Source organism: Besnoitia besnoiti, assembly GCF_002563875.1.
Source record: "Besnoitia besnoiti strain Bb-Ger1 chromosome Unknown contig00018, whole genome shotgun sequence".
NCBI classification, from domain to species: Eukaryota; Apicomplexa; class Conoidasida; order Eucoccidiorida; family Sarcocystidae; genus Besnoitia; species Besnoitia besnoiti.
This window is the reverse complement of record NW_021703918.1, coordinates 16,147-28,773: the sequence shown is the minus strand read 5'-3', so window position 1 is coordinate 28,773 and position 12,627 is coordinate 16,147. Positions and strand designations below refer to the sequence as shown.

The 12,627-nt window shown below is 58.4% G+C and overlaps 2 protein-coding genes across 2 annotated transcripts; one reads left to right on the top strand and one right to left on the bottom strand.

Moving 5' to 3' along the window:
• Window positions 1-38: 38 nt before the first annotated feature.
• Window positions 39-4,283, bottom strand: BESB_032540 (methyltransferase domain-containing protein; the record flags this gene model as incomplete). The annotated part of the gene is made up of 3 exons (XM_029361846.1): window positions 39-658; window positions 1,185-1,860; window positions 2,082-4,283. The coding sequence occupies 3 exons, from the start codon at window positions 4,281-4,283 to the stop codon at window positions 39-41; spliced, it is 3,498 nt and encodes a 1,165-aa protein (XP_029215066.1).
• A 3,960-nt stretch (window positions 4,284-8,243) lies between these two features.
• On the top strand, window positions 8,244-12,083 carry BESB_032530 (uncharacterized protein; the record flags this gene model as incomplete). The annotated part of the gene is made up of 2 exons (XM_029361845.1): window positions 8,244-9,019; window positions 9,695-12,083. The coding sequence occupies 2 exons, from the start codon at window positions 8,244-8,246 to the stop codon at window positions 12,081-12,083; spliced, it is 3,165 nt and encodes a 1,054-aa protein (XP_029215065.1).
• Between the last annotated feature and the right edge of the window lie 544 nt (window positions 12,084-12,627).

The following is a 12,627-nucleotide window of genomic DNA, read 5'->3' as shown; positions in this document are numbered from 1 at the left end:
GTCGCAGGGAGGCGCGTCCTGCCCTCCTGCCGAATGCGTTAGAGTTCCTCCGCCGCGAGACTCTGCGCCGCCTTCTTGCTTTTGTTTCTCTTCAGAGGAACGCCTTCCAGAAACGCGTTGACAGCCGACGCGGCGTGCGGGGCTTCTCCCGCGGGAGACGGCGCTGTCTCCTGCCCTTCGCCGCGGGGACTGAGCCCGTCGGGCGCCGCGGCGCCGTTCTCCTCTGGGTGGGGACTGGGGTGGGCTGTCTGCGGGGCTGCGCCGTCTCGCTCGTGGGTGGCGGCTTTTTTGAAGGCAAAGACTTTGTATAGCGCGAAGGCCTCGAACTGAGGCTTGTCGAGTCGACTGCTGGCGTTGAGGCGCTCGAGCCAGCGCTTCAGGTCGCGCTCGGACTTGGGGTCTGATGCGGCCGCAGCGAGGAACTCCGGGAAGGTCATGCTGAGGACAAGTTTGAGCCCCAGCGAGGCTCCGATTGCGCAGAAGCTGCGCCACGGAAGCACGAATTCCTTCGCGTCGATCGCCTCAGAAAGGAAAAAGTGATATTCCACGCCAAAGTCCGTCGCCAGCCGCCTGCGCAGGTGCTCGCCCACGGCGGTGCGCGCGCCCATCGGCAACTCTGCAAAGAGATATTGCTTCCATGACGAAGGATCCGCAGACCCTACACGCACGCATCGCCACACACACACACACGAAGTGAAAACAGCACGACAGGAAACTTCTTGCAAACTCACACGCACCCGAGCTCTGACTCCCTAGTACCCCAATCAATCCACATATGCCTATGCACAGGCGTGATATATATATATATATATGCATATGTGTGCGTATGTGTATGTAGTTATCTAAACCATTCTCAGCACGTCCTCGGGGGAGCTGCGGGTAGACAGCGGCCGCTCGCCTCCCCCCCGCCCCCTCCCCCCTCCCCGGTGCCGATCGGCTGAACGTTTCAAAACGCGTGGGGTGTCTAAAGACGTCGGGCAACGCGACAGCGCGGGCACGCCACTCCCTATTTGCATGTCCAACCGATATGCCTCTATAAAAACACATGTATGCGATGCGGCTGCCACGGATCTGTGAACCTTGTCGGCTGGTTTTCCGAACACCGGCGGGCGATTCGCGAGATTCTGGCGAGAGACGTGTGCCGAGACTTCGGCTTTCTCGTCAGCTGGAGGGCCGCCGCCTACCTTCTGTGGCCTTTAGTTTTTCTCGCGTGGAGGCGAGCCACGTGTCGCTGATGCCTGGAGCGCCTTTGAGAAGCTGTTCGAGGACGGCGGTTTCGAAAGTGACGCTGTAGACTTCGTTGCCGAACTCACAAGTGTCATGTGCTTTGACGCCGTGCGCGTCGTCGCTGCGGCCGCGAGCGTCCTCGGTGCGGACCTCCTCGGCCTCCACGTCAAGCTCTTCGCTGGCGGCCACGAAGGCGAGCTCGAGGAGGTGTTCGGCGAGGGCGTTGCAGCAGACAGTGCTGCCGAGAAGGAGCCCGCCGTCTTTGAGGTGCGCGGCTGCGCGGCTGAGGACGTCACGCGCTTGCTGCTCAGTTTGCACCATGTAGTGGATGGCGAGCTGGCAGGAGACGACGTCAAACTTCTCAGCGCGCAGGAAGCCGAGGGCCTTGCGGTCTACCAAGTTGCCCACGTGAAACGCCGGCGGATGCAGCATCTGCTGCAGCAGATGCTGGGACTGGTGCCTCTCCCGGACGCGCCGCCGCGCCTCGCGAATCTCGGTGACCGAGAGATCGACCCCGACGAACTTGCCGATGCAGCGCTCTGCGTACTTCCACAGATCCTGCCCGTGCCCGCACGCCAGCTCCAACACCGTCTGCCCCATCGACACAAATTTGTTGATCAGCAAACGCTTCACCTGGTCACAGAGACACACGCACGACACGACAAGTCGAGTTACCAGGTCACTGAAACACTCCTTCAGATCCCCAGGCTCTGGAGCGATGGCAAAGGCGGGGGGACGGGCAGGCAGTTTGAATTAAAGATGCGCTCGAGAGCAGTTGATGACTCGATATGTAGTTTGCGGAAGAGACGTCATTACTTGGGTCCATAGTATGACTCCTCAATCTTGACTCGCACCTGATTATTGTGTATGCGAAGCCCGCCAATTCTGGAGCGGCCCGCGCTGACGAGCTTCCTTTGGTTGTAGTGTTTCTGCACCGCCTGGACGACGTCGCCCATGTAGCTGGGGAAGTAGAGCGGCCGGTTCGCCATGTCGCCGACGCCAAAGTCGCCTCCGCCGACTTGGTCCAGCCACTCCGCCAGCACGTGGGCGTTCTCCAAAACGAGCAGCGCAAGCGCGCCAAACGCATTTCTCTGGCCGCGTTTCCTCCGCTCCAGCTGCCTCTGCAGCTCTCCGCCCCTGGTCTCCAGGTGCACGTACACCTTCTTCGTTTCCTCGTAGCGGTCGACATCGTCGGCGGCGCGGCCGCCTCCTCCGCCTGCCGCCCCGTCCGCCTCTGTGTCCGCCGCCGACAGCTTCGGCGCGTCTCCAGCAACGCCCTTCTGGTCCCAAAGAAGTCTGTGCGCTGCGCCGGTCTGCCCGCCGCCCTTCTGAAACGCGTCCTGGAGCAACAGGGTCGGCGCCGGCGTCGTGCAGTCTTCCATTTCCCCCTCCTCAGTGACAATCAGCCGCCACCGGGGGCCGTGCTTGGACGCCCACGAGCCGGAAGTGCCTCCTGGTCGCAACTCCCAGATATCGCGAGTCACCCATGACCTCTGTATCACCTTCTCGTGACTCGACTGGTATTCACTCTCTGCAGCGAGCGGCGCGTCCGCAGAAGGAGAGGCGGGCGAGTTCGAGGTTTCGGCGTCTTCCCTGGAGAGAGGAGAAATCTGCAACCGCTGTGCAGTTGATGTCTGTCCAGCTGCTTCAGAGGCCCACGGTTTTGCAACCTCCGACTCCGCAGTTAAACGAATGTGGTGATCGCTTCTGGGGCGGTATATCAAGCGGCTGCCCAGCGGTACGCGCTCGACGACTTCAATCTTCCGCTTCGCGTCATTCCGCCGGCGTTTGGCGTTGCCGCGTTGGTAGCCCGATGGGGAGGCGCCTGTCTGGCCTGCCAGAGAGGAAGTCGGCGCCGAGTCCGGCGAGGAAGTGTGGGCCGTTTCAAATTCCCCGTCTCGCGCTTCGGACGCGAGAGGCGTCGTCTGCGCCTCAGCTCCCTCCTGGCTCACTCTTTCCTCTGCGTGGTGGTGGCGTTTCTCTCGCTTTTTCGCGCGAAGATATGCCGCGGCCTCGTCACGGAGGTCGCCGTTTTCCTCCTCTTCGTCGGCTGAAGAGTCGGCAGTGCACAAGCGATATCTGAGCACGCGGCCCGCCCCGAGGCCCTCTTCTGCGTCTTCTTCCCCACGCAGCAGTTGCTGTGTATGTACCCCCGCTCCAACTGTTTTCCGCCCGTCTTCGCCCCACAGCCTGTCGACGACTTCGTACTCGCGACGCGAGGGCTGGAGTTCATAGGCGCAGCGCTCGCTCTGCAGCAGCCTCTGGAGAAGTCGCTGCAGTATAAAGTTCCTCTGCTGTTCATCGCGGACGCTTAGATCGACGCTATCTTCTCGATTCCCGTGCTTCTTCGGCTTCCCGTCCGCCTCCGCCGGTCTCTTGGTTGCATCGAGAGTCTCTTGGAACTTGACCTCCAAGCCGACTTGCTCCTCCAGCATCGTCTCCAACGCGACAGGCAAGTTGATCTTCCATCCCGTGTACTTCCCCACGATGCTGCCCACGCACGCAGAGACCACCAAGTCCTGACGCGACGCGGCGCCCTCTCCTGCCGCCGCGACCGGCGCAGAGTCTCCTCCGCGGCCGTCAGCCGCTCCAGGCTCTGCACCCTGGTGGCTGGCGTCGCAGCACTCAGCTAGGAACGCCTCAACGCGACCCTCCACCGTGGGGTCATACGCGAGCAGACGAACAGTTGACAGGAGGCGGCCGCTGCTGGGCAGCCCCAGGCGCGAAAGCAAGTGGGTACCTGCGCGGCGGCTGGAAATAACTGATGGCACATCGGTGTCGCCGGCTGAGGCCGCAGGGGCAGAGGACCCCGCCGAGGGAGAGGACGAAGCAGAAAGGCCCGCTGCAACCCCGTCGTGCAGCTGGACGATGCCGCCGGCCTGGGTGCCTGGAGCAGGGGCGTGCGCGAGGTCTTCGACGTGCGAAGCAGCGCCGACCGGCGCTTGCAAAGGGCGAGAAGAGGCCTCTTCTGCCTCCTCGGCAAAAGCCGACGGCGGCGTAGCTCCCCATGCGCTCTTGGGCGGAGGACGCCGCGACGAAAACGACGGTCCAGACATTTCGGCAGCCACTCCGGTTGAGGCAGAGTCTGCAGAGATAGATCTAGACGTTCAAAAAGGAAAGAACGGGGAAAAGAGTGGAAGCGATGGCGGGTGAGAGGATACAGATGCATGCATGGTGTTCGCGGGCTGCAACACGGAAAACGCAGGCACTAGAAGCCGATGCATGCGAAATGACTCGGGACTAACTAGAGGAGTAAGACGCAAAGCGAGATACACGAAAGCGGGCAGACTCACACCGTGTGCCATGACAGGAACACGTAGGGGACCAGACGGCGCACCCTGGATTTCTCCGCTTTTGGATGGTCGCCTGAGTCTTCCTTGGCAGCCATAGACAATTATCGACCTTCAAAAGGCACCAAAGGCCACTTCAAACCCTACAGAAGGGAAATACCCTGCGGGAAACTCCACATCTGTGAAAGGAATGGCAGGACGTTCTTAAAATGGTGTCTCCCGCTCCCGACGCGTTTCGATGTGCCTTCCGCCAGTTTCGCTTCGCTTCACGCACTTTGTCAAACGTCTTCTTCCGGCGGCGCTCCTACATGCACGAAATGCAGAAACGAGTGCCAAGGAATCAAAAGGAAACTATACCGATGGGGAAGCGCCCGCCAGTTCGTCCGACCTCATCACAAAATGGAGCCTGCCCGCGCAAGATGTGTAGTGAAATCTGGACGGCTACCGGAGGGAAATGCAACTCATGAAGATATGAGGGCGAGTATGACCGAAATATCGCCAGGAACTCGTTTTTCTTCCTTCATTTTGTGTGGTTTTTTTTTTTCAGCGCTCAGCGGGTACAGATCACGAGCTCGCATGTGGTTGTTCGCCACATGCGAAGGGCCGCATGCGCGTGCAAATCGACGTATAAGACCACCTTGCCCTCTAGAAACGCAGTCTGCTTCGACAGTTCGAGGCTTTATGATACGGGTCGTATCCTAGTAAGCCCCCTTGCGCGTTGCATTACTCATAGTTTGGTCATTCTACACATTCGTTCAGAAGACCTCGCGTGTAGGTGCGTCAGTCTCGAAAAGTTCGCTTGTGCGCGATCAACATCGGCCGTCTTATTCAGGCACAAGTCGCAGGCAACAAGATCCGGTACGATAGCGTTAAGGGCTGCGCCAAGACACCTTTTGTCCAACCGGCATAAAGTGAGAGGGGATGTGTAAGTTTATAGTGCAACTAGCACGTAGTCACACGAGCCCCGACGCGATCAAGAACTCTTCGGTTGTAGCAAGGGGAATGTAGGCGGTGTAGAACTTCAAGTACCATGATGCAACGATAGTGGCATCCAATCCGATTTGGGGGGCTCTGCCGTAGACATTTGGCAAAGCAGCGGAGGTGCCGTGCAGCAATGCGGTAAAAAGTTGGAACCGTCAAAGAGCACTAGAGAACAGTTCTCACTCAGATGTCGTAATTCACCTGCAGATCTACGGGTGGCTTTGTTTGCGCAGAGTGGTATATGCAGACGGCCCACCTACATGGATTCAATGATAAAGGCTGCGTGAACAGCTGGCTGCTTACCTACAGGTCATTCTTATAAGGCAATAATTCTCGTTGTAGGGGAGCATCACCATACATTGATGCTGACGTGACGAATAAGCACTGAAGAAGGTTCGCCACCGCATCTACTCAGGCAGGTATTTCGAAGCCGCCAGTATGGTTGGTTGCTTTGTTGGTGTGGCGACAGCCACAGTACCTGGATGGTGACTGCTGTTGGAGTGTGCCACCCACGACGTACCTCTCAGACGGAGCTTCTTTCTGTCTGAGCCCTATTCCTACATGTGCGAATATCTCTGTGGTTCGGTCTTGCATGGGCAAGACGCGGCAGAGCGAAGGGTATCAGATACCCACGGAAAGAACAGTGAGTACCCACGAGTGTTGGCACCGCTTTACGCGCGCGAGAGCGTCGCGCCGCGCAACAGTTCCGTATGCCGTTGCTGAACCTGCTTCCTCGATCGAGCTTCGAGCTTGTAATGCCCCTCAATATTTGTGTCCTGCAGCAGCTGTGAGACGAAAAGACGTCCTACTACCGATAACCGACTAACTCAACTGCGCGTTTACGACTGCGAAAGATGGATCCATCAAGGCGCCGCAGCGCAGTTTCTCCTCCCTGTACAGGAGGAGGACTCCTGAAAAACTACGCATCACAACAGTAGCATAGTACTGCTATGCGTCCGGGGGCCGTTATTGCCCCGTAGGGTACTCACTGTTCTTTCCGTGGGTATCTGATACCCTTCGCTCTATCGCTTCATGGTGGGCCAGCGTTTCGTGGTTGGCTTTAATCGCTGAAAGGCATCCCATTCCATGACCACACGGGTGCTAACTAAACGCGGAAACAGTCTCTCAAGTCCGAAGCGCAGCAGCGCTCCCGCGTACTGCAGCTATGGTTTGATGCGCTGCACGTGTTGCGGTATGTTGGTATGTTCTACCCGTGTTTACGTGCCTTATGATACCAGTTTTGGCTCTACCGGGCGTTTGCTTCCTTCCAGACTCCACTTTTTCTACTCATCTGGTGATCCGGATGTTGGCTCTCCCATTCCGTTTGGCTCGCCGGGCACGCTCCTTTGGGCCTCACCTAGAGCTCCTGCCAGATGATGGCGAGCGATTGTCACCTGATGCTCACTATTTGTGCAAAGTTACAGAGACGCGTATTTTCGTTCCTCGCCCCCCCCTCCTCCGTATCACGTTCAAGGCACCGCCGCTACCCGTGCACTGGACGTTTGCCTGGCGCGGTGCCCCCTTCTTCGTGCGGCTACAGCCCCGACCCCGCGTGGGCTACAGTGTGCTGCCCAAGACGCATCAGCGCGACCTCCCATTTCCGGCGCGCAGCCACACGGAAGACTGAGGGAAGACCCCTTTTTCTCTGTAGGGGGAGACCATTAACATTTTCTTTCGTGCTATCGGACGTTTGAGGCAGATCGTTTCTCCTGTTACTTCGGCCTGTGTCACCTTGCGACATTGAGCTCCACAATGTCGCAAAAACATCTCACTCACGAGGTGGCTCGCTGGATCCTTTTCGGAATTGTTTGTGGCGTCCGCGAACGCCACAGAGTTTTGCCCTCCGATATTCACACCCCGATGTCTAAAGATACCGCCTCACCTTGACAGCAACACAGATCACGACAGCAAACCAAGAATGTTGGCGCGTGCACAGACCGTCGCATTCTGTCTGCTTCGCAGCTGTGCCGCCGTTCAGTATCCCCGGGTTTTTGACCATTTTATTCTGTTTCACAGTTTTCATGGCTGTCACGTGCCGCTCATCTGTCTCTCGCAATCGTGTCACATCCTTATTGGTTCTGTTTCGTTCCTCTCTAGAGACCTCAAGTATGTAGGTACTCAGGTCTCTGTTTCGAGGGCTTGATATATCAATCTGGTGCCTCTCCGATCATGCCTCGATGTGAAACCATCCGCGTCGCTTGCTGCAAGCAGTCGACCTTGTGACTTGCGAAGCATGTTTTGTACACTGTACTCACAAATCTCATTCAGGCACTACGCCCTCAGCGTACCCAGGCCAAATCCTGATAGGCACCTCACCGATGCTACACCGTGGCCATCTATCCCCTCCTAGGTTGTCTCATCCTTCAGCTTCAATCCTTTGGGTTTCCTCGCCTCCCCCGTCTGAGATGTGCTGAGCTTCTATTCCCACGGTTTTCGCTCGTTCTCCCCCTTTCAGGAGCATTGCTCCTCTGCGGCGTTTACGTCCACCACATGTGCATTCCATCACTTGCCAGCTCCGCTTTGTTTGTAGCTGCCGACAGCATCCTTCTCTTTACAACAGCAAATTTCATGTGTTCTGCTGTTGTATGCCTTTAGTTTCCCGTATTGTTGGGCTGGGGGGTTTGTCCATGCTTTCTCTTGAACGAAATGGCTGACAATGTGTACCTTGAAACCTTTTCTGCCCCTCCCACCCAAGAGAGAGCCAATTCATACTTTTCGTCTTCCCGCCCTCAAGATCCCAGCGTTATGTCATTCGCTACTTCCATGCCTCCGCCGCCCAATGCCCCGTTCGCGCATCCTCCGTCCGCCCAGTTCCCTCCAGTTAGTTCCACTCCGCCTCCCTTGACTCTACGTGATTTCCTTCAACTTTTGGGGGAAAGCGTGGCCGTCCTCGAAGGGGTTCGCCTTCTGCTGCTGCAGTTGGTTCAGTGGGGAGGCGAAGTTAGCAGTGTTCTCCGCTCGTCCACTTTTCTTCACAGCATTTTGGCGCTGTTTCTCCGTTTCGTCCGCTTTCTGTTCTCGCCGCTATCTCACATGGTTTTACAGCGCGGCCCTGCTCGGTGCAATGCAGAGCCACAGGAGCATAGAAATGAGGACTACAGCCTTCATCTTCATAGAAGTCAAAAGCGTAGGGAGAGAGCGAGAACAGGGGGCGAGGCCTTATCCGGGCATGAGAAATCGTCACCCATGCTTACGGATGCACTTCAAAATGCCTGGACGTCTGCCGCAGAAGCGCATACATCGGCCGCCAATCACGCGGGTCAGCAGGCCGACCTTGTGCGGTGGTTCGAGGATGAAGACCGCCGTCAGCTTGTGTCAAAAGCTCACGGCAAGCTGACGCAAGATTCTGAAGGAACGCGCCGGGGCAAGTCGACATGGAAAGGAATTCTTTCAAACTTTCTCGGCTTGGATCGGGCGGGCGGTGGCGCAGCTGTCCGACCCGGCATGCGCAGACAGTTCTTGTACGTGGCGGTCGCCTTTGCCTTGGCTTACCGCATTTATTCCCTCTGGAAGACGTACAGGTACATTAACACGAAACTCAACGCCATCTCAGCCTTGCATGCCACGCCCCGACGTCTGGCAGAACAACTGCCTGTGGAATCCTGCGAACGGCTTCAGACACCGCACTGACTCGCCGAACACTCTGTGCGCCTCACTTGGAGCAACGCAATGCAAACATACCACACACTTCTTGCATGTATGCATATACTCCATATTATTGCATGCTCACCGGCCACCAATAACGTTTTACCTCTTACGTAAGCGAACCGCTCCCTCTATGTGACTTGTCCTCTGTCCAAACCCCGATACGCGAATGCTTGCCGGTTTTCTCCTCTGTGAGTTCCATTTATTTTGGTTCTCTTGTGTGCCGTTTCACATGTGTCCGTATGGATGTGCCTACGGTTTTCGCCCTTGTCTGGGTTCCACCCACGTCGTCATCGTGACACGAGGGACTCGCCTGCCGGCGTCGGGCTTCTGTAGCTGGTGTGAGCTCTGATTCCTTGCTACTACGACTGTGCATGCGCCAGCCCCTCGTAGCGTCAGTTCATATATTTTGTAACGCGATCGTGGCGCGAATAACGTTGTCGCAAATCAACCGTGCGGGCCTCTCTATTCTCCGCCCTTCGCCTCCGCTGCGCAGCTCACACTTACAGTGTTTCCTTGTTTTGGGTTGTGCTGCTTACGTTTCACTACAGAAGTCTTCTCTCTGAGTACAAAGAGAGGGTGCGGCATGTCATGCGGCGACGCGCAGCGGCGGAGGAGCGCGCTCGGCGGCAGGAGGCACTGGAGGAGCAAGCCAGGGAACAAGCGGAAGCGACGGAGAGGCAGAGTCGCCAGGAGCTTCTGTACTCTCTATTTCAGTCGTTAAGGACAACACGTAACTCTCTGCTGATGTCCTCTGCGGCGTCATCTCCTTCATCTTCAGGTTCCGCCGTTCGCGCGTCCGCGTCGGGTGCGCCGTCTTCCTCTTCCTCTCTGTCGACGACGCCGGGGAGCCCCCGCGCGGCGGAGTTCCACGGGGACGGTCCGGCACAGACAACTCCGCCAGACAAAATTGAACATGCCAGTTCGCTGTTCGCGGATGCGCCTTACAGATTTGTGGTTGCGTCGGCGGCTTCGGCGATGCGGAAAGGGTCGTTTGACGCCTGTGCTCTGGGGAACGGCGTCAGGGCCAGTTCGCGTGCCCTCGGAGGAATCACTGAAATCGTGAACGCAGGAGAGGACGAACGTCGAAAGGGAGTGAAAGAGACCGAAGACGACGAAGACGAGAGCGAGGATGTTGACGTTGAATCGCGCTTCCACGTCGTTGCGTGCGACGAACTGGAGTCTCGAGAGCTGAAGCGCAGGCAGCGCTTCAGCACTCATGATCCCACGCAGAGAGGGGCGGAGCGAGAGGCAGAGGAGACCCATGAGAGAAAGGAGGACTCTGCAAAGTCATATATTCGACGTGACAACACAGCGGCGGCCTCGGATTCGTTAGGACATTCCGTTGGGAGTCTCTCTTCCAACGCGCCGCGAATGCGGCCGGGCGAGCGTGCGTTTGAAAGTCGCGCCTCGACATCCGCTTCGCTGGCGAGTCAAGGCCTCTCGGGCGCCAGCGTGGGCGGCATACTCGCCCCTCCACCAGCCCTTTCTTCAGTTAGCGGGGCAGATATTTCCTTCACAAAATCTCAGTCCTCCGCGTCTCCTTTCGCGTCGTCTTCGCCGTCTTTGTCCTCGTGTTTGCCGTCTTCGCCTTCCTCTTCATCTCAGCCGCACTCCGCGTCTTCGTCATCGGCTTCCCCGCGCCGCGCGTCGGTCTCTGCAGCACACCAGACAGTGGCTGCCGGAGCTGCTCCATCCTCGACGTGCGGCGAGCTGAAGGCTGCGAGTGAATCGCCCGTCGTATGCGCACTCCGGTTCGGGGCTAACGAGAGACGCCAAACGCCAGCGTTCGACGTGAATCCGTTTCTGGCTCTGCTCAACGGAGACGAGACAGGGACTTTTCTCTCTAGCCGAAAACCACAGTGTGATGTCCTCGCGGAAGCGCTTGCGGGGGAAACGCGTGCGTCGCAGGCCGCTCCAGGGAGAGCGGACGACTCCTGGAACAAACGAGACTGTGACGGCGACGAAGATCGCGGAGTGCCCTCTGCGCGAACGACGACGGGCGAGACTCAGGAGGCGCCCGCTTCCTCAGTGACGCCCCATCCATTCCGTCCTCTTGCTTCCTCGGCCCCTCGCTCGGAACTTCCTTCATCGACCGGCGGTACGTTTGCTCTCGCGTCGCCCATCTCGCCTGCGGGTTCACATTCGCCGGCTTCCCCGCCAGCTTTGCATCAGTGCCCTTCGTCGCCGTCGTCGCCTTCGCCTTTGGCGCTTCCTCGGGCACCATTGCCTTCTTCGTTTCCACTGTCCGCGTTCCTTCCGCCTCACTCATCCTCGGCGCCGCTGGCCTCGCTGCCGACGCATACGCCAGCGACGCCGGGAGTCGACGCTAGCGGCGGCGTCCGTGGCGAGCGCGTCTCTGCCGCGCTAGCTTCCCACAGCCCTCGCGAAAGCGAAGAGGCGACTGCTTCCTCGAGTCCACCAGGGGGCGAGAATCGACGTACAAGTGGCGGGAACCCTGAAAGAGACCTGCATGAGCCTGTGCTGTCTGCCCCGGAGGCGGGCAGACGCGCCCGCGAGAGAGCAGAGGCTGCAGCAGAAAAGCGGCCGGAAGGCGCGGTGGACTGTGGCGAGGCGCGCAGCTCCTCGGTTCAAGCCGCTCGCGAGCAGGGAGGGTCGGGGGCGTTTTGCGGACAGAATATCGCGCGTGAACTTTCTGGCTTCCAGGAGACAGCGAAAGCCACATGGCGCTCTCAGCAGCAGGATCTAAGCAGTCTGCTGAGCATCCAGGCGCCGTCGAGTCGCGGCCGAGAACCGCACAAGCCTTTGACTCGCGGATATGACGGCAGGGCAAATACGCGATCCGAGGCCCTGCGAGTGAGTGTGTACTCCGAGAAAGATCTCAAAGACGCGCAAGTTACGGGAAAACGTAACGCCGTGACCGGACGCCGAAAGCAGCCGCGAGGCGGCAGGAAGGCGCGGGTGTCATGTGAAGTATAGGACGACCCTGCAAGACGGCGGTGGCAAGGACCGACAGAAGCAAAGTCTGGCGCATCCAATTTGCACGCGATTGGAAGCGACCTTGTCGTGTGCACCCCAGGAGGCGGTCAGAGCGAGTGAACCAATTTGTTTTCTGGTGAAAGAATGCGAAAGTGCCGGAAGACGCGCGCGGTGAAGTGCTCTACGAGGCGCGGGTCAGGTGCCCCCCCCTCTCCTGCTATCCCCTTCCGGTGGGGCGACAGCGCGAGATCCACTAAGGACTGTTTTTCTTTTCATTCGAACGGAACGGGATGCTGAAAATAACATTTCACATAGCCGCTGTACAAGATTTGCTAGGTGCTCACAAACATGTCACTAGCCCGGGCGTTGCTGGTGACCGTGCGCAACCCCCGGGCAGCCATCGTCCGAGTTAATTATACTTCCACTTCGCAAACTCCACAGCCGTCTCTTGCGTACCAAGCGCACTTCGGTCGCCTGCCCAAAGCAGAGATCTAAACACCATGACCCGGGACAGGCGGCGTCTGCTGCGCGGACGAGGGAGGGA